General features: G+C 39.1%; 1 protein-coding gene across 3 annotated transcripts in view; it reads right to left on the bottom strand.

Moving 5' to 3' along the window:
• Xpo7 (exportin 7) overlaps positions 1 to 19,499 on the bottom strand; it is a 39,456-nt gene that overhangs the window by 13,108 nt on the left and 6,849 nt on the right. For all 3 annotated transcript variants that reach the window (XM_027926871.2, XM_027926875.2, XM_027926873.2), the window contains exons 6-19: positions 18,425 to 18,529; positions 15,927 to 16,092; positions 15,096 to 15,169; positions 13,434 to 13,553; positions 12,601 to 12,747; positions 11,211 to 11,383; positions 9,300 to 9,493; positions 8,770 to 8,875; positions 6,054 to 6,189; positions 5,468 to 5,541; positions 4,261 to 4,341; positions 3,507 to 3,570; positions 3,007 to 3,115; positions 2,010 to 2,116 (exon numbers count right to left, since the gene is read on the bottom strand). In XM_027926871.2, the coding sequence (XP_027782672.1) occupies positions 2,010 to 2,116; positions 3,007 to 3,115; positions 3,507 to 3,570; positions 4,261 to 4,341; positions 5,468 to 5,541; positions 6,054 to 6,189; positions 8,770 to 8,875; positions 9,300 to 9,493; positions 11,211 to 11,383; positions 12,601 to 12,747; positions 13,434 to 13,553; positions 15,096 to 15,169; positions 15,927 to 16,092; positions 18,425 to 18,529 (1,656 nt within the window). The remainder of the gene's footprint in view (positions 1 to 2,009; positions 2,117 to 3,006; positions 3,116 to 3,506; positions 3,571 to 4,260; positions 4,342 to 5,467; positions 5,542 to 6,053; positions 6,190 to 8,769; positions 8,876 to 9,299; positions 9,494 to 11,210; positions 11,384 to 12,600; positions 12,748 to 13,433; positions 13,554 to 15,095; positions 15,170 to 15,926; positions 16,093 to 18,424; positions 18,530 to 19,499) is intronic.

The raw sequence follows: 19,499 nt of genomic DNA, 5'->3' as shown, positions 1-19,499 counted from the left end.
CAAAGTACCTTCTGTTTGGTTGGGGTCTGGAAATAAGACTATTATGTCAAACCTTGGGGCTGTAAATCACTGACAGAGACATGGTTTTGAAGAGGTCAAATAACTTGCCAGTGCTCATACTGCTAGGTGGTAGGAAGGCCCATCTTAGGACTCACAAGCATGCACCAAGATGTCAAACCCAATATTCCATCAACAAAATTTCTACTGGGGGGGGGGGTGTTCTATCAGCATTAAGATTGCGTTTAAACGCCAACAGTTATCAATATGCTCAAGAAGGTAGAACACATGGGGATCCTCACTCTTTTGGCAAAAATTACCATACTTTTTTGAATAGAGTGCTTTAAGCATATGGTTCTATTTCTGAGCTGATACCAGGAGCTCAATTTTCTAGTCTAAAACATGGTCAGTCTAAAAGACTTGTTTCATGGGACATGACAAAGATGTGTCTGATTGCTATAGTCCATTGTCAAGGAGGTTCTTGTGGGTAATTTTTACTTGCTTTTAATGTAACTAATATGATGGGAAAAGACCTGATATTCACTGATCCCCCTTGGTTAAGTCCTTGATACTGGTTAATACTGTAGCCTAAGTCACCAATATGTTCCACACTTACCCTCATCTTTTAGAATTGTACTCATCAGACCCCAAAAACACAAGGGCAAAGGGTAGAGAGTTGGACAAAGTGATGTTGCTAACTAGCCTGCTGATGTGAAGATGGAAAACTATGATACTTAAAGATAAAAAAGGAGAACTTCACAAACTCAGGTAAAGCCTTGCAATACCCTATCTGGTGGTTCTCCTACTCAGCCACGGTGCTGTTAGGAGTGCAGTAGAAAGCATTACCAATATATTAACATCCTGGTATCTTATGATTTGAGCAGTTACCTCTAGGTCAGGAGAGCAGGTGTGTGTGAAGTAAAAAGATGAGGAAAGCAACGATCAATGAATGACAATTCTGAGAGCCAGATATTAACAACTAAAAGTAACTTAAGATCCATACACACAGAAATTTGAAGCAGGAATCTTAACAGAAATGATAAATTATAAAAAAAAACTTATCATCATGTGTATACAAAAATTTTTAAAAACCCTTGTGGATTCTGAAGATTTGTTTCACAACAATGTAGAACAGCTTAACACTGCTAAACTATATACATAAAATAGTCAAGATGGTAAAGTTTTACCACAATTAAAAATAAATGTGGAATAATATGCTAAGAGACACTGATAGTTTTATATATTGATTATACCAGGAAAGAAGGGCTGCAAATAAGTCAGAACTGGGTAACTCTAAAGAAAATAACATGAAAACAAAGATGAGAGTGGAAAGGAATAAAGTGGAATAGAGTAGAAATGAATAAAATATAAACCACATAGAATGTGTAAAACAGAACTATGTTTTGTTTTTTGCAAAGACTAATAAGACTGAAAACTCTCAGTCAGGACTGATCCAGAAAAGCAGTGGTGGTGGACCCCTGTAATCCCCAAACAACTCAGGGGTCTGAGGCAGGAGGATCACAAGTTCAAAGCCAGCCCCAGCAATTTAGCAAGGCCCTAAACAACTTAGTGAGAACCTGTCTCAAAATAGCGGGGGAAAAAAAGGGGGAGGTGGGCTGGGAATGTCGCTCAATGGTAAGTGGTTCAATTCTTGGTACCAAAAAAAAAAAGACGTCCTATGAACATTATCAAAAATGAAAAGGGGACATAATTAAAGATACAGCGGTGACCGAAAAGTCAGGAAATTGTAAATAACTTTATGCTAATATATCTGAAAATGCACATTAAAAAGTCTTAAGAGTTGCTTCAGAATTAATATACTTTAATGCAAAATATTAGACTTCAATAAATCTCTACTAGTTCTTCAATTTCACAATCCCAAAAGATTAAGTCTAGTGCTAACCAGTGGGTAGTATAAGGATGAGCACTATTCTGGCAGTGCTTGCTAGCCTGGGCTCTCTCAGGGACCGTGTTCCACCAGAAGCTGATTAGCTGGTGGGTGTCAGACTCACCTTTGCCTCTTGCTCATTGAAAGTGTTAGTGCTGAACATCTGGGCCACAGCCTCAAATGCTGCTGTGAGTGGTAACATGAACTGCTCGTACTGATCTTCATCCTCTCCTGAAAGAGAAACAACCCCATGTGTTACCCTGATTCCAAACAATCCAAGCTGCAAGTGCCTGAGAAATAAGCCGGGATGAAAGAATAGTAGGCCCCAGAGTAATTCCAAGGGTCCCGTCATCCTAATAGAGTTCACAGTAATTTAAGAACAAATTTGGAAACTAAAAAACAACAAACTTTCTAGTGCAGGGATAGCCTAAGTTTTTGATGTTGAGTCTCAGTATCAGAGATATAGGTATGTGTATTAGGTACGATGTGACTTAGCCTTCAGTAAGAATTAAGAGACAGTCAAGAAAGGACAATGGCTGGTATGAGAACTAGGCAAGACTCAAACCTGAAAGAGGTACTTGGGAAGCTTTCTTCATGCTTACTTAGTAATTTTTCATAATGTCATTTTAGTAGGATTAAATTCAAATAGCTTAAAATTAGAATAACCACTGAGCTTCAGTTATTAGTTGACCCCAAATTACTTTTATCACCATCAGTGCTGCAGAGATGATCAAACCCTCCTGGTTCATATGTGCTGGAAACCTGAACAATAAACCCTTTGCTGACCGTCTCTATTGGGTTTGCACCTCAACTTGGGGTGGAGGAGGTATCAGGCCAACAGGATGCGTTCAGGAGTCTCAAAGCACAATTCTCTTATTTTATGGATGAGAATTTTATAGCCATAAGCATATCAGAAACTTTGGGAGTATGCAGTATTCTCTTCCAGTTATAGGGACTATGCCAGCATGATGTGTTCTTGGTGAAATTTGACTGTTATTCCAGATGATTTTGCTATTACTGAAACAACAGAGAAGATTTCCCCCACATACAGTTTTCTGTTCTCAAATAAAAATTTAAACAGTGCCAGATTAATTCATGAGCCTCAGGATTTATTGCAGTACCTAAATCCACCATGAGGAGACGCCCAAGTGCTGTGTAGAAGGTAGTCCGACACCGCATGTCAGTCAGGTTGGACTGATTGTTAATACCCAAAAATGAAAAGTGCTCGCTCTATTGAAAAAAAGAAAACACGTTAAAAAGGTGAAAACATGGGTTAGAGGCAGAATGCAAGCCAGTAATTTGAGAATTACTGAGCCCTTTTAGGCTAATGGCTCCATGGTCATTCCTTAAGGATGTAAGGGTATTTTTCTTTTCTTTTTAAAATTATTGTGGTTGTTGCCTGCTAACAACTTATTTCAGGTATAAATGTAGCAGGTGATGTCGACGTAACTCAGGTCACCCTGATCCCAAAAAGCAGCTCTGATGCTTGGAACTGTAATCTGGCAGTGTGATGGGAGTGGGAACAGCCTGTGCTGTGGTGGCAGCCAGGACCTCAGCTTGACCTCTCCTTCATGTGTGTGGACGATGGAGAGAGGATGGAAGAGGGGTTTGAATCACTCACCGTGTGATTGTTCAGCATGAACTGTACCGCACTAAGCTTCACTAACTTCCTTACACTACTGTACGTAAAGACAAAGTCAAGGAAAGTGTGAAGCCAACCAAGAATCTTTAAGATGGAAAAAAACTCCTTGGATTAAGTACGGTTTACCCAAACATCTATTTTTCCAATCCACTTGAGTATACTATTGCCAAGTGGAAAAAAATTGTTCTCTTCTAAGCAGTATTTAACTGATCAATAAGAGAACAGTCATATTAAACACCTATCTGTAAGGAAATCGATAAAACCCAGCAGTTTCTCGTATGAATTATGAATATTCTAGAGAAGCTCTCTGGGTGGGGGGTTCCAAGAGAGAATTTAACTTGAGCCCTAAACTCTTGCCTAAGGTAACCACTGTGTATCAAGAATAAGCTCCTCTCCTATTCAGAATGACACCAGCCGTGTACAACCTTTGGGAGAATTGAGGAGAAAAATAGCTCAAATACTTTTATAGGATTTACTGTTCTTGGTGAAAAGCTCACCAAGAACAATTCAAACTTTATAGTTGCAAAGGTTAACATCATCAGGATGCTTCCACCAATCAGCTGGGAACTTTTATTCTGGATTCTCTGTGGGTACTGCTTTAATTTCAGGAAAATGGAGGATACCCAAGTATATACTATAGTTAATGAAAGTAGCAACAGCAGGAGGCCATAATTTCCAAGATTAGCATGCCATACTTTTTGCTGTGCACAGAAGCCAGTTTAGAAAAGGATATCCAATGGACAGGTCATTGAGAAGCTGTAGTGTCTTGGAGGTGATTGGTTCACAACGGCCCCAGTACTTCAAGTTGGTGATGCTGGAGGACAAAAACAAAAAAAAAAAGCAAGAGACACTTTTGATTTGCCTGGTCTCCTTGAAGGCTGGGAGAAGAAGAATATCATCCATCAAGTCACCACACATCTGCATCACCAATTCACAGACATCACGACCACAAAAAAAAAATGGGTATAAAATCTCCGTACTTACATTTGGTTGACTAGAAAAATTATCCTTCAGATAATCTTCACTACTTGGTTCCAAAGCTACACTGGCCCATACCCAGGCCCTTGGAATTCTGGGGCACTCCAGGGCTGATTTCTGCAGCAAGGGTAAGAGATTTCTGCGGCAGTGATAACATGCAGACGTATGCAATTCTGCACCTGCACCATCCACTGTCAGCTGCAGAATTCTAGTAGCCCTTGCTTCTGGATTCTTGGCTGGCAGAGTCCTTTAGACCCCCTTTGCTTTTTCCATCTTAAATTATTAACCAGCTCATGGATATGCGTGTTTAGGGCTGGGATAGTTGGAAGGAGGCAAAACATCACTTTGCACACAGCCCTGGGTAATATATTTGGCTCCTAGTGTGCGCTTTGATAAATTGAGCTCCTAAAGAGGGGAAAATGTAACTAAAGGGGCATAACTTAAAAACAAAAACAAAAACAAAAAAAGGGCCAATCAGGAGCGCCAACTTTGAAGACAATTCAAATAATAGCACCAGATTTTGGAGATTTAAGACCCTCAGTGGGTATGATGCTTCCTGACAGGAGTAAGCCCATCTGAAAGTGGGGCTCTCCCCTGGGGGCATAACTAATGGAAATCAGCATCAGAAAGTGATGCCTGCTCTGGGCATCCTGGGTAGCTCAGGGATCAGGTGAGAGGTCAAGCACCAGTCAATGGGGAAGGACAGCCATTTTGCTAATGCCATGACAAGGTTTCACCTGTGATCCCAGAGGCTAAAGAGAAGATTCTGTACAAGCCTGGAATGCTCTGGGGCCGGGCCATATCTCTAACCACAGCTTGTCACACACTCAAAGGCACAATTTTCTGACGCAAACGATCAATGCTGTAATACCCAGGCACTGGCAGCACAATGCCCAGATCACATTGTACAGTTGCAACAGGACTGCAAGGGCCTCTTGCTGAGGGCAAGCTGAAACACTTACATTTTTCCTATGAAGACGCTTAGGACCATGGTCTCATCATTCAAGCCGAGAACTTCTGAGAGTCGGCGGTACAGCTGGTGTCATGTTAAAGGAAAAGAAAGTAACCAGAGAATATTAGAACAATCACATACCTGGACTGTTTTTGTACATATTCAGGGAGTAAGATCTGGGAAGAAAATTGAAAACAATCCTGTGAACCTCTGTTGAAGGGATGAGCCAGTTTCTAAGTATTACAAAATACTGGATAGATGCTGAGCTCTCTTACTGGTCCCCTTCAATCCTGAAATCACAAAAAGTCTGCCAAAACCTTCTGCTGTTCTGAACATTAATTCATGTATAGAGACTAAGAACTGCCAATTTGGGGAAGAACAACAGATGTTTTGACTGGCCATTTGTTAAGCATATGGAATTCAGGAGGAACAGACACAATTCCTCAATAAGTCTCCAGAATTCTACACACTAAGAGAAAACATTTGTAGTATCCCAGTACCTAAAATCTGGAGACTGTATCTCAACAGTTTCTCTCAATCAGCAATTTCACGTGTGAGAAGTGAGAACTAAATGGAGCCAATTGTAAGTCTGTTACCTTTGAGGATTTCTGCACCTGGTCCCCAATGTAGATCTTACGAAACTGTTCAAAAAAGCTCAGCATGGCCAATTCCAGCTTCTCGTTACCCGCCTGAGCCAAGCGAGAATCTGTTAGGTTCATCAGCTGGAGCACCCTAGAGGAAGAGGAGCAATGACTCTCAACAGCAGGATAGCCTCGTCACCCTACACACCCCAACCTACCCCGAAACAGCCAAACATACCTCCTCTTCTCCTTATCTAGCCTATCTGAAAGGCATTCTCTGCAGGTTGTAAGCTTGGGTGAGGGAAAAAACAGTCTCCATTTCTTGCCCCACAGGAACCACAACTAAGGAATGAGTAGTGAGATGTTTGTCACCAAGATCTTGGATAGGGGTAGAACTAAGAATCAGCTTAAAAACTATGGAACACACTGGCATGACGGGTCATGGTATTTCCTAAAATTTCTGAGATATTGGATAGAACAATTTTATGCACTCCATTCATCTATACAAATGAGGGACTAGCCCAGGGTTCTCAATCTTTTCTCTCAGAGCCACGAAGGAGATACAGATATGTGAAACATCATGTTCATAGCACGTCCAGGGACAAGGACAAAGAGAGATGTGCACCCGTGTTTTTGTCTCTTTTGCCTACACTGCTCTCTTCCCAAAAAAGCATAATGGAATGCAAGTGAAAGAATATTGAACGAATAGGCATGATGTTACTTTAAGTGAGTCATCTGACATTTTCATTGTGTGAGAACAAGCAGCAAACTATTTGTTACATATCATAAGTAAATTAGACTCAGTCACTGTGTTGCAACACTTGAGCTAAGAAATATAAGACACCATCTAAACTAAATTTATATATCATGATACACACAGTACCATAATAGACAGCAAAATCAGAAAGGCATTAAATTTCATTCTTCTTTTTTTTTTTTTTTTGCAGTACTGGGGATTGAACCCAGAGTCTAGCACATGCTAGGGGAATGCTCTACTACTTAGTTATATCTCAGTCCTTTAAAACTTTTTATTTTGACACTCGCCATCCTCCTGCCTCAGTTACATGAGGAGCTGGGATTACAGGTGTGTGCCACCACACTTGATCGTTCTCATTTCATCTTTGCTCAGTTTGTCAAAGAACGCCAATGGACAATACCATGGAGACTCTTGTTAGGATTAAGGCAGCTAAGGCAAATGGGCATAGAAAGAGACAAAAAGGGAATTTCAGAGGAATAAGAATTATAGATTGAGGGTACAGCTCAGCCTTGGGTTCAATCCACAGCACTGCAAATAAAATTATAGATTGAGATGTCTGGGGACCAGTAAAGTCTACGGCATCAGGTTAAAGTCTGTGCATCCCTAAAGAGAACATCTGAACTTTTAAAACTCTTTACAGTAGTAGCTCTCTGCAAGGTCACAAAATCATTCACAACAGTAGAAAGACATTTTTGGTCCTTTTTGCTTATAATCTCATGAGTGTATAGTAGGTTTCCCAGAGGCTACAGGCCACATGAGACACACAGACTGAGTGCAGAAGTAGGTATGAGAATCCAGCTGAATTCCACCATGCAGACATGAAAAAGATTTGCAAATTGGGGCTGGGGATGTGGCTAAAGCGGTAACGTGCTCGCCTGGCATGCGCAGGGCACTGGGTTCAATTTCAGCACTACATAAAAATAAAATAAAAATGTTGTGTCTGCTGAAAACTAAAAAATAATATTAAAAAAATTAAAAAAAAGATTTGCAAACATGTAAACAACACTGCTCTTCAAATTAATTTTTTTGAAAAATAGTTTTCTTCATAAAAAAAAACAATGTTAGCATTTAATGGGCTCATTAGTGTTTTACAATAAATTAATATACATATTGTTTTAAAACCCCAACTGCTCTTCTGGGGACCTCAATGCCTTTTTTTCTTTAAGAGGGTAAGGTAGGTCTAAGATCAACATGTTGGAGAACATCTGCCTTAAAAAAATTCTGCCTTTAAATAAATAAATAAATAAAAATTCTGCCTTTTATTTCTGCTATGTAAACTTTCAGAAATCACTAGTTATGTGCCACCTTTCTTCTCTTTGACTTCGAAAAGTTTTCAATAAGTTGTAATGTTCATTAAAAGGTTTTTAATAAAATGAAGATTACACAGATACAAAATAACTTGAAAAAAAATTTTTTTTTCTTTTGGTAATAGAGATTCAACCCAAGGGTGCTCTTCCACCAAGCTACACCCCAGCTTTTATTCTGGAGACAGGGTTGCTGAGGCTGGCCTCAAACTTGCAATCCTCCTACCTCAGCCTCCTGAGTTGCCCGGATTTCAGGTATGTGCCAACACACTGGCAAAATAACTTGATGAATGGATGTATGGCTGAGAGAGAGATCTGAAAGTCTGTAGTTCTATAATTTTACCTTTGGTGACACTTGAGAAACCAGTTTCTCTTGTAACTTGTGTTGGCATGGCAAAAGCAGCCTACATTCCACTAACGCTGAGACATGATCCTTAAACAGAACTAATGGTTACTCCCACATTAATTTTCCTAATTCTGTCCTCATCATTTCCTGCTGAATTATTACTGAAATGTTTTTTGATAAGTTTGTAGGCAGAGCTCTCACTGCACATATGAAGGCTGGAAGCTGGAGCTGTAGCAGGCCTATTTTCACGGTGTTCTGCTTCCTAAGACTGGTCTGTAAGTGAACGTCAACAGGGCATCCAAAGTGGCTGGGGAGTGGTCTTACCGACAGACAAGCTCGCCATCCATAGCATCTTGCTCGTCAGTGCTGGCAAAAGAAACCCGGCCACCTATCACAGCTCCGATGATGTACACCAGCCACGTCAGCCTCCCTGTGGCAGGAGGAAGCCTCATCAGTGACCCCTCCAGGGATAATTTCACCAAGACACTCTTCCTTAATCTTAAGGAAACTCTGGTGAAGTCATAACGTCTTACTTTCCTTGCACATGATGGCTATTCCCTTGCTCTAGTAACAGTGATGCCAAGGGGGAAATTCACCAGATAATCAATGTTTCCATGTAGACAAGGTCATTACTTTTAGAATGCAGCAATTCTTTATATTTAAAAGCCCTCACTGCAGGTGTGATTTTAGTTACTTTTCCCTTGTCCCTGTGATATTCATTCATTCACAAATACTCTCCTGTGTACATGGAGGATGAAGAATGGGGGTGGGGTTGCAAAGGAGGGTGGCATGCAGTTAAGGGTTCTGATAGCATCTCCTCAGGGGTCTAGAACCCTTCTGCACAATATACTCACCCTCTTGTACTGCAATGTCCATTGGGCTGGCGCTGGCGCTCTGCAGCAGCTCCTGGTAGGACTGGGCCGACTGGTCAAACAACTGTACGAGGAGCGCACATGTCTTCTCGTACTCACAACGCCCAATGGTGGACAGCTGGTCCAACTGCTGCTGGACCAGACCTGTATCCTCTAGGGGATCTTCCAGGCCATCTCTACTTGCAAAGGGGTAAAAGGAAGGACGCTCTCTTAAAATATGCCTACTGAATTATCATTTCCTATCATAGAGGACAATACTACTTTTTCCTAAGGAAGGATATTTAAATTTTTTTTTTAAATTGTAGATGGACACGATATCTTTATTTACTTATTTTTATGTGGTGCTGAGGATAAAACCCAGTGCCTCACACACGTGAGTCAAATGCTCTACCACTGAGCCCCAGCCCCAGCCCCAAGGAAGTATATTTTAAAAGTAAGAAGGCAGAGGCCTTTTGCTCTGGCATGTCTCCCTTAGGTATACTATATTTGTTAGCAGTAAATCTTCCCACCTGAATTCCCATCCCTTAATAATTTGTCTGCCGTGAACCTGGCAGCCTTATCTTCTCACCTCTTTGAGCTCTTTTATTTAGCCTTTCACTTGTTGCTAACTACAATAAACTTTGGGACTATAAGTACACAGTCTTTTATGTGAGGCTATTGTGGTCAGATGTGTTTAGGATTTCAGAAATTTTCAGATTTGAGGAAGGCAATATGATGCTTTTCCCATGTAATATAAAGCCCTTGATGGGCCCTGTGGCTTATTAGACTTAATATTCCCATAGCAAATGTATGAATATTGTGAACAGTCATGTTAAACAGGATTTAAAAATATAAGTCTATAAATGGTCTAATAGCTCATATCACATTTTGCCACCAAACTGTTGAGAAAATTTAGCTTTGCATCTTCTTGGATTTCAGAATTGCACCTGGGGAAAAATGGATCTGTATGAGGTCTTGCCTTATCTACTGGCTCTTAGATTTTAACCCCTTGTTCTATGGTGTGCTGCTATTGTTCCATCTTAGTTCGCAGCTGACTGTGTTTGCAATGTCCCACACACCAGGCAAGGTTATATTAATTTATATTAATTATATCCTTGTAAGAACCTTATAAGGTAGGCCTATTATTATTTGTGTTTTATAATAATGCAATGAAGAAAGTTGACCAAAAGCACACTGCTATTACCTGACTCCTTGGGCCCACTTCTCTACCTTAACACTGCCTCCTGGAAACCTGCTGCATATAGCAATGTTTTCCAGTGAACTTCATGAATATTCTGATTTTGAAATGACTCAAATTGCAGTTAAAACTTTGACTTTGAGGAAATTAAGAATGTGACTTTAAAAAAGACATATCAGACATTCAGAGTCCCCAAACAAAGACAACTTCATTTAATATGGGTCATTTTTAAAAGAACCTGACATTTCTTTAACTATAGGTTTCTGATCCAGTTAATAGTCAATGTAGACAGAAACTCTGTGTTAATATACTGCAATCAGTGATAGCTGCCTTGAATTCTTTTGTCTTTGAGTAAGCTCTGAAGTCAGAGTTGATGACTGGACTTATTTCTTTAGGAGTGAACATTAAGCACCATAACTTACATATTAAGAATTCTTATCACCTATGTCCTATAAATTTCTCACATTTGAAGAAAACCAGTGGCAAGAACAAACATACAAATGTGCTTTGTATTCAAAGACATTTCTATAGACAGTGAAAAGGCGGACAGGAACAGGATGTTTAAAAGAAAGACTATTCTTTCAGACTTTATGCTGCTAGGCTGACAAGGAGGGATAACCATAAACAGTACTGGCACTGATGGAACTCATGTCAAGTCCCCCTTTGCCAAGTGGGTGTGTATAATGGGATGAAGGAATCAGTCCAAATTTCCTTACCTTAGTATGATGTGCACAGATTCCAACCGGGATGTGATGTAGGCTTTTGTGACCTCAGGAGTATATGTTTCCAGCATGTGGGGCTCTGTGGCTTTGACGTATGGCACAGAGGCTGCCAGCCGCTGCCACAGGCTCAGGAGATAGTGCACACTATTTGGGGCAAATTCCCAGTGCTAAGGACAACCAAAGGAGCAGAAGGCATATTTTTCATTTCTGTATACATAGTCCCAGACCACTTGTCACAAATGAAAGACTTATTTTTTTTAATTACTGGGGACTGAATCCAGGAGCACTCTACTACTGAGCTACATCCCCAACCATTTTAATTTTTTTATTTTGAGACAAGGTCTAAGTTGCCCAGGCTGGCCTTGTTTTATGATCCTCCCAAGCTGCTGGGATTACAGGTGTAAGCCACCATGTCCAGCCAGGATAAAGAAGTTTTAAAAAAGAGGATAAGATTTTATGGGCTTTGTTCTATGTGTGGCAACTAGTTTAAAGTTATTAGTATTTTTAGAGGGTAAGCATCTAATGAGAAGACAGTTCTATACTGGCTATGTAAACCTAACCCACAAAGAAAGCCCTCTGTGTTTCTCCGTTATCAGTGTGCATGAGAATCACCTAGAGAACTTGTCAGACATAGGGATGTCAAGGCTCCACCTTGGACCTAGGGAACTGAAAACTATGGGTGGGGTGGGTGTGAGACTCAAGCACCAGTATTCTTCATCAAGCTCCCAAGTGATTCTGATGCAAAACTGTTCGAGACCCACAAATCTATATTACAAGACTAAAAAGAGAGGCTACTAACTTTTTATTCTTTGGTCTAGCCCCCTGTTCTATTTTGTCTTTTTCAGAGAGGTTAAAAGGGAGTTTCCTCTGTTTTTAATCTGAATATTATATTTGTAATTCCCACGTTTCTTTAATCGTATCCCTTACACTTTTTTTTTTTGGGTTGTGTTGGGGATCACACAGAGAACCTTGCAAGCGAATCTAGTGTTCTGCCATGGAGCTACATCCACAGCCCCCTCCCTGCACTTTTTTTGAAAAAAATTATTATTTTTTTTTAAAAAAACTTTTTTTTGTTTGTTTAGGAACCTTTATTTATTCATTCATTCATTCATTTATTCATTTATTTACTTATATGTGGTGCTGAGAATCGAACCCAGTGCCTCACACATGCCAGGCAAGCAAGCGCTCTACCACTGAGCCACAACTTAAGCTCCTCCCTGCACTTTTGTAAACTTAAAAAAGACGAAGCTACAACAGGAACTACTTTGCAGGGTAACTTATAACCTTTGCCAAGGTAAGAGGTATCCTTAAAAGATCAAAATCAATAAGCAAGAGAAGAGATTCCAATGTTTAAGAAGAAACACAAAAGCAATCCAAGACAAACCTGTAGGCTGGTCACTGTGAAGTTGGCTATCAATCGGATGACCTCAGGGTAGTTTTCCACTTTTACCAGTTCCCCCAGTTGATAGTTACTCTTCAATCGAGCCAGTAGTCTGCAAAACTCATGGTAATTGTTTGGGTCTGATAAACTCTGGCAACAACACGGGGGAAGATAAAATGGAAAATGTGATTTATCACACTTTATGTGTTCATAATAACCACCAATAAGATGAGATTATTAGTTTCAATAGGCAGAGTTTGCAAAGGAAATCCAAGAGGGACCATAACCCTTGCCTATGGTTCTAAAGCTGATTAATGGCAGAAGGACACCACCTCTGATGTGACTGGCCTGTGTATTTCCCACCAAAGAAAACCTAATAAAATTTCTCATTTCTACATCTGTCAAACTGATCACTAAGCGCAATACTGTAATTTACTACAATGGCAAAGTTATACAAATGTTTCATATATTTATATCATTATTATTTACAATTATCTAAGTATCTTTATATATTAAAAAAACTGCAAACAAAAACGAAATCCAAACTTTAGAGGCTAAATTTCTTGGGGGAAAATGACTAACTCTATCCTTATTATTTTGTATCAAAGTGATCTCTTCCCAAGACTCCTACATTTCTGAAGCTGGAGGATACTGACTCCTCTTTGGGGCAAATACTCTCAGAATCTGATTAAAATGTAGACTCACAGAACTCTTAAAGATCAAGATGAAATGGTTCTCTGAGATTTCTAAGTGTGGCATCTAGATGAACTTCTTTCTGACTCCTATAGTTAGTCATACATTAATTCTATACATATATAAATTCTCAAAAATCTTACCTGTGGATTTTCCAGTATTCGTTTAACACCATCGACAAGATGGGAGAGAAACTTGGCCCTCTCAGCATTGTTGAACAGGGATCTCCTGACAGAAGCGATCTGTACTAAGCAGGATAATACCTGAGCAGGACACAACACATACAGTGATTAGGATGGTACGGCTATTTTTACCACACCTTGTTCCCCCCTATAATATTCCTTAGGGTATCTGGAACAACTTTACAAAAGAAAGAGTATCAGATCTAAGTTGATCACAGTAACCACTCCTGGTTACATTAACAGCTTGGAAAGCTCCCTTAGACACTATTCTTAGACAATCCCATAGGCTTCTTTAATGATTCTTGCTTAGAAAATATGAAGCAAAATTATATTTTAAATAAAACTTTAGGCTTATTTTTATTTTTTTTTGTTTTAAAATTTAAAGACTTTTGGCTAATCAGGCTTTATATATCATATACATCACTACATAAACAAGTCAAGTCAGATCTATTCCCCGAAAAAACAACTTTTACACTGAAAACATTTTCCCTGCTGTGCTACATATTTACATTGTTTGCTCCCCCCAAATCTATTTTGTATCCTTCTCCACCCTGCTCTTTGTCCCCTGGGACTATATGACCTCTCAACAATAGCAGCATTCCCTTGTCCTCTGGATTCTGATTGGCTTAAGCCACTGGGAAGTACCAGCAGGAGGTCAGAAGGCAGAAAAAAAGAGGAGCCCTTCTCCCCACCCTCTGGTTGGGCTGGGTTGGCATAATTTCTCTATGAATGACCACAATTATTGCTTTCAGTCCTCCCCTTGGCTACAACTTCAGCTCTCTTCAGGGTTTCCTTCCTCCATTCCTGGAGGCCCCCGCTCCTGGGGGTGATCATGCACCACTACCATTTGCTGAATTCCCTTCAATTCTGCCCATACCTTTGCAAACAATCCTTTCATTAATTAGCCCTCATGGCTGTGCTCCCTTCTCCTGCAGTGACCTGAATGATGCACACAGCACTGAATTCACATTTCTTCTAAATCAAAGGTCCATATTAATTTGGAAAAGTATTACAATTGCCAGGAAATTAGTCCACTGTGGACACCATGTAGAACAACCAGTACTTCACTGTATTTTCTTATGTATATTTTATGTACAACAGCATTTCAGACCAACAATCTAAACACTGGACCAATAGGGTTTTAGAATCTGAATGATTTTGAGATTAATCGTTGCTATAGGAAATACAGCATTCCTAATATCTTTCAAATGTTATTTAGGACAGTATGCAAATTAGTTTTTCCATTACAGTTTCCATTTATCACTATGTAACATTTGCCTGGGGGATTGTCAAAACTTCTCAGCACAATCTTAATGGTTCAGTCGGATAGTATCAGATGAATCCTCATGCTCTAGCCCGTGACATGGATGTGAAGTATAGTACAAAGTCAAACACAGACACAAGATGAACAAAAAGAACTTGACCATTTGTAGCAACTGGCCAATAGACAGGAATAATTTAAAAACAATGAAACTGTTATTGCCAGAACCTTTAGGCTGTAAGCTTAATCTCATAAGGCTAGATAACTAACCCTAGTATTTCTATCCTATAAAACAAAATGAATGAACACTCATTGCTATTTTTTAGAAACAGTTTGTGTTGGAAATAGTGGTTCTGACTCACCAGAGGTGAGAATGAAGGAGGGATGGAATGATACAGGTCGAAAAACAGCTGCAGAGTTGAAGAATCTAAGAATGCTGAAAAAAGACAAATGACATCACTTTTACTTTGTCCACAGAGTACTATCATATTATTCTGTTCTAAGATACTAAGAGAGCACATCCCGCTGCCTACTTATCTTACAGAATGTCTATCTCCTTAGCAAGTGGTAACTATTAGGATCTTTTTGTTTTCCACTTTTCCCCTTAAAATATCAATTGCAGCAACTATAAGAAACATTCATTCTTTGGTTCTCAGGGAATTTTAGACAATCCTAACACCTCCAACCACATCAAGAATTTAAAATTTTTTCCTTAGGAACACAAAAACAAATGTAAGCTCAAGTTCTTTGTATGATATATACATATTTTTGGTACTGGCTAGGAGCATTCTATCTCTGATCTATGTTCTCAGACCTTTTTTATTTTAAGACAGGGTGTCACTAAGTTGCCCAGGTTGGCCTTGAACTTGCGATCCTTTTGCTACAGCCTCCTGAGTAGCTGGGTTGATACTATTTTTAAAGGCAGTATTATTCTAAATAGATAACAAGACTCTTAATGATTAATACAAGAACATACATGCCCACTCTTATTCATTATTAAGAGTTTTCCCATGCTGGGGGATCTATAAGATTCCTCCAACAACCTCTCCCTTGTATTATAAAAATAGACATCAAAATTATCAAAATTCTAAGCTTTAAGTAACAAGCAATCACTGGGGTTCTTTGGATTATCCTATGAACATGCTGAGGAGCTGTGGGGCAGGCTGATACAGGCAGTGCGATTTCTCTGTTACCTGATCTCCAGCTGGTGGGGATCTGTACTGTACATAGGTCATCTGAGGACTCATCAGTAGATGTGCCGATGAAATCAAAGTTCAGGCAGTTATGGGTGAGTTTGAGCAGCTGCATGAGCAAGCCATGCTGACTTTCATCATTCAAGTTCAGATTCTTTCCTGAAGCCTGGAAAAATTGGCACACAATGAGCCCCAAACAATTGTTCCTCTCTTCCCAGCTTGCTCCCAGATTCAGCAGCAGGATGCTGAGCCAGAAAAGGCGGACTGTATTTCAGCAGAACAAACTGATGGTTTTCCACACAAAAAGATGCTGTACTTTATCATGTTAATCTTACTATAAAAATCCCTTCTGTTCCTTTTTACTAATAACATTTATTATAAAAACGTACAGTTGGTACTTAAATAAACTTTTTCCCCCCTTTCGTTTTTTTTTTTAAATTTATATATGACAGCAACAATTCTTATTCCACATATAGAGCACAATTTTTTATGTCTCTGGTTGTATACAAAGTACACTCACACTAATTCGTGTCTTCATACATGTACTTTGGATAATAATGATCATCACTTTCCACCATAATTTCTAACCCCATGCTCCCTCCCTTCCCCTCTAACTCTTCTGCCCTATCTAGAGTTTGTCTATTCCTCCCATGCTCCCTCTCCCTATCCCACTACAAATCAGCCTCCTTATATCAAAGAAAATATTTGGCATTTGGTTTTTTGGGATTGGCTAACTTCACTTAGCATTAACTTCTCTAACTCCACCCATTTACCTGCAAATGCCATGATTTTATTCTCTTTTATTGCTGAGTAATATTCCATTGTGTATATATGCGCCACATTTTTAAAAATCCATTCATCTACTAAAGGGCATCTAGGTTGGTTCCACAGTTGAGCTATTGTGAATTGTGCTGCTATAAACATGGCTGTGGCTGTGTCCCTGTAGTATGCTGTTTTTAAGTCCTTTGGGTACAGACTGAGGAGAGGGATAGCTGGGTCAAATGGTGGTTCCATTCCCAATTTCCAAGGAATCTCCATACTGCTTTCCCTATTGGCTATACCAATTTGCAGTCCCACCAGCAGAGTATGAGTGTACCTTTCCCCCTACATCCTTGCCCTTAAATAAACTTTAAAAAACTTATTTTTCATATGTTGAGACAAAATGGCCACAGGGAATTTGAAGCAAGATGGGTTGTGAAATTTGCCTGTGAGAGGCTAACAATTTCTAGACATGGCTATGGTAAAACTCTGGATGGAGTTCTGAGGAAATTTCACAACCTGTCACCTTCCTTCCTCCCTCTTTTTAGCACCATCCTTACCATGATCACCAGAAATCTTTTTAACCATAATTAAAACAAAATCACCAATGCTTTTTATTTGTTCACCTGCAGTGTGCCTGCAGACTATACAACTGATTATAGCTCCACAGTGAGCATGTTTATTGACTCCAAGGTTATACCAGCTGTGTCTCAGTGACTGGCTGGCCATTTGTTTTTGATAGGATCAATGAAGAGGATTCAACCCTGGGTTTTCTCCAAAGCTTTCCCCCATTCAGGGTGTATAACAGCTTTGCCAGGCAACTTGCCAAACCTCAGGAATATTCGGGAATTCAGAGGTAACACTAAGTAACTGAGTAAAAGATAAGTATCATTAACAGTGACAACAGAAAGAATCCAAATTTGCCTTTAAAAATTAAACTGGGAAATATTGGAAAACGAGGAAAAAAACAAAATAAAACAAAACAAAACAAACAAACAAAACCCACCCCCCCCAAAACCAAAAATGAACAAAAGCTAGTAGCTAACCCCATTTAATTTCTCACAGGGACCAAGAACCCAAATATTGTTACAAATGTGTAGGTTAATATTTCTTTCTTCAACTCTATCAATAAATGAATTGAAAACCAACTCTCTACATTAAAATAGGTAATTTCCTTATGTGATACTGTATATCCCTTCAGGTTATTAAATCTAAATGGATGTTAAAAATTCAAAATCTACTTTTCCTTACAGATGTTGCTTGTTTATTTGCTGTTTCTAACTCAGCAGGGGACAGAAGCATCAGCCTAGTTTTGTGTGGTAACAGTGCAGTCTGAACCTACTTTCAAAGTACCAAGAATCCAAACACCATAAAACTAACATGCTTTCACTCTGAATAGAGATTTTATGTGGTTATAAAAAAGCAAACAGCAAAATCTCTAACTTTGTGGTAAATTCTTGATTCCTTTAAGATAGGAGAATGGGATAAGTGTTCACTTACTGCTGTTTACCTAAGGGAATAGTTTTGAAGTAGGAAAATCACAGTCTTTTTCTTTAACTTCAGTGGTTAATCTGGCTGGCTTTTTGTATATCTCTAGATGTACAGTATATGAGAGAGGAATGATTAAAGCAATGCAAAACTCTAATGCCCTCAGTTTGGAGCTGTCCCCTAACAAATTCCCACATATTCTCATCTTTTCAAAAGAAAAGTAGGAAGCCTGACCCAACCCATGACTATACCTGTTTTAATAAATTGCAGGAAAGCGTGAAGATATCAAACAGTGATGAATCTCGGAAAGAGGAAGCTATTTTTCTGTGCTTGGTTAAAGGATGGGTGGTGTCTGCCTGTGTAGAAACAGAATAGACCAATGCCAGTTTTAGAATTAATAGGAAAAAAAAAGCAAATGAAAGAATTTTTCAGAGACTTTAAAACAGAGGATTTCCAATAATAGCAACATAAATACAAAACACATTTTTAAAGCTTAAATTATAGTTAAATCATCTAGTGAGAAAATATTCCAATTCTAGTTTCAGTGTCCTGCTAGGACAGCTAGCTAGGATCTCTTTCTCATAGCTTACAGAGGAAAAACAAAAGAAGGGATAAATATTTTTACTGCAAATTTTTATTTTCCTCTGTACTTGGAGAGGTAAAACTTAACAAACTATTGGCAGACATTGCTAATAATTACTGTCATGTCATATTGTGGCTTAGTCTCAAAAACAGAATAGCAAGCCTTTATTTTTGGTAAACAAACCACTCAGGGCTGAAGTTTCTGCTGAATTTCCAAAATAGTCTTTAACAGTCATGACTTAAAATAAATGACAATGAGTGGTGTATTGGTCTTTTACTTATTTCTGTTCATGACTTTTCAGCTAAGTTATAAATATTTTTGTAATTAAAGATCAAATCTTTTATTTTCCTCTGGTACTGGGGACTGAACTCAGGGGTGCTATACCACTAAGCGACATCCCCAGCCATTTAATTGTGAGACAGGGCCTTGCTAAATTCCCCAGGCTGGCCTCCAACCTGTTACCCTCCTGCCTCCACCTCCTGAGAGGATGATATTACAGGCTTGTGTCATCACACTGACTAGGACTAAATCTTTTACTTCTTTAACATGCCTTCTATTTTGAACACATAGTAGGCACTCAACAAATAGAATGCAAGAATTTCAAGGTTATCCAGGGTATCTTTAGTTGATTCCTTATTAAAAATGTAAATCTGTTTGCTGATCAAATCAGCAAAATGTCTGACAGACAACAAAGTTTTCCTTGACTTTATTTCTAAGTGCAAACAGGAATTGACAGAAATATA

This window comes from Marmota flaviventris, chromosome 3, assembly GCF_047511675.1.
Source record: "Marmota flaviventris isolate mMarFla1 chromosome 3, mMarFla1.hap1, whole genome shotgun sequence".
Taxonomy (NCBI): Eukaryota; Metazoa; Chordata; class Mammalia; order Rodentia; family Sciuridae; genus Marmota; species Marmota flaviventris.
Note: the sequence above shows the minus strand (reverse complement) of the source record. Positions and strands in the feature narration are given on the sequence as shown.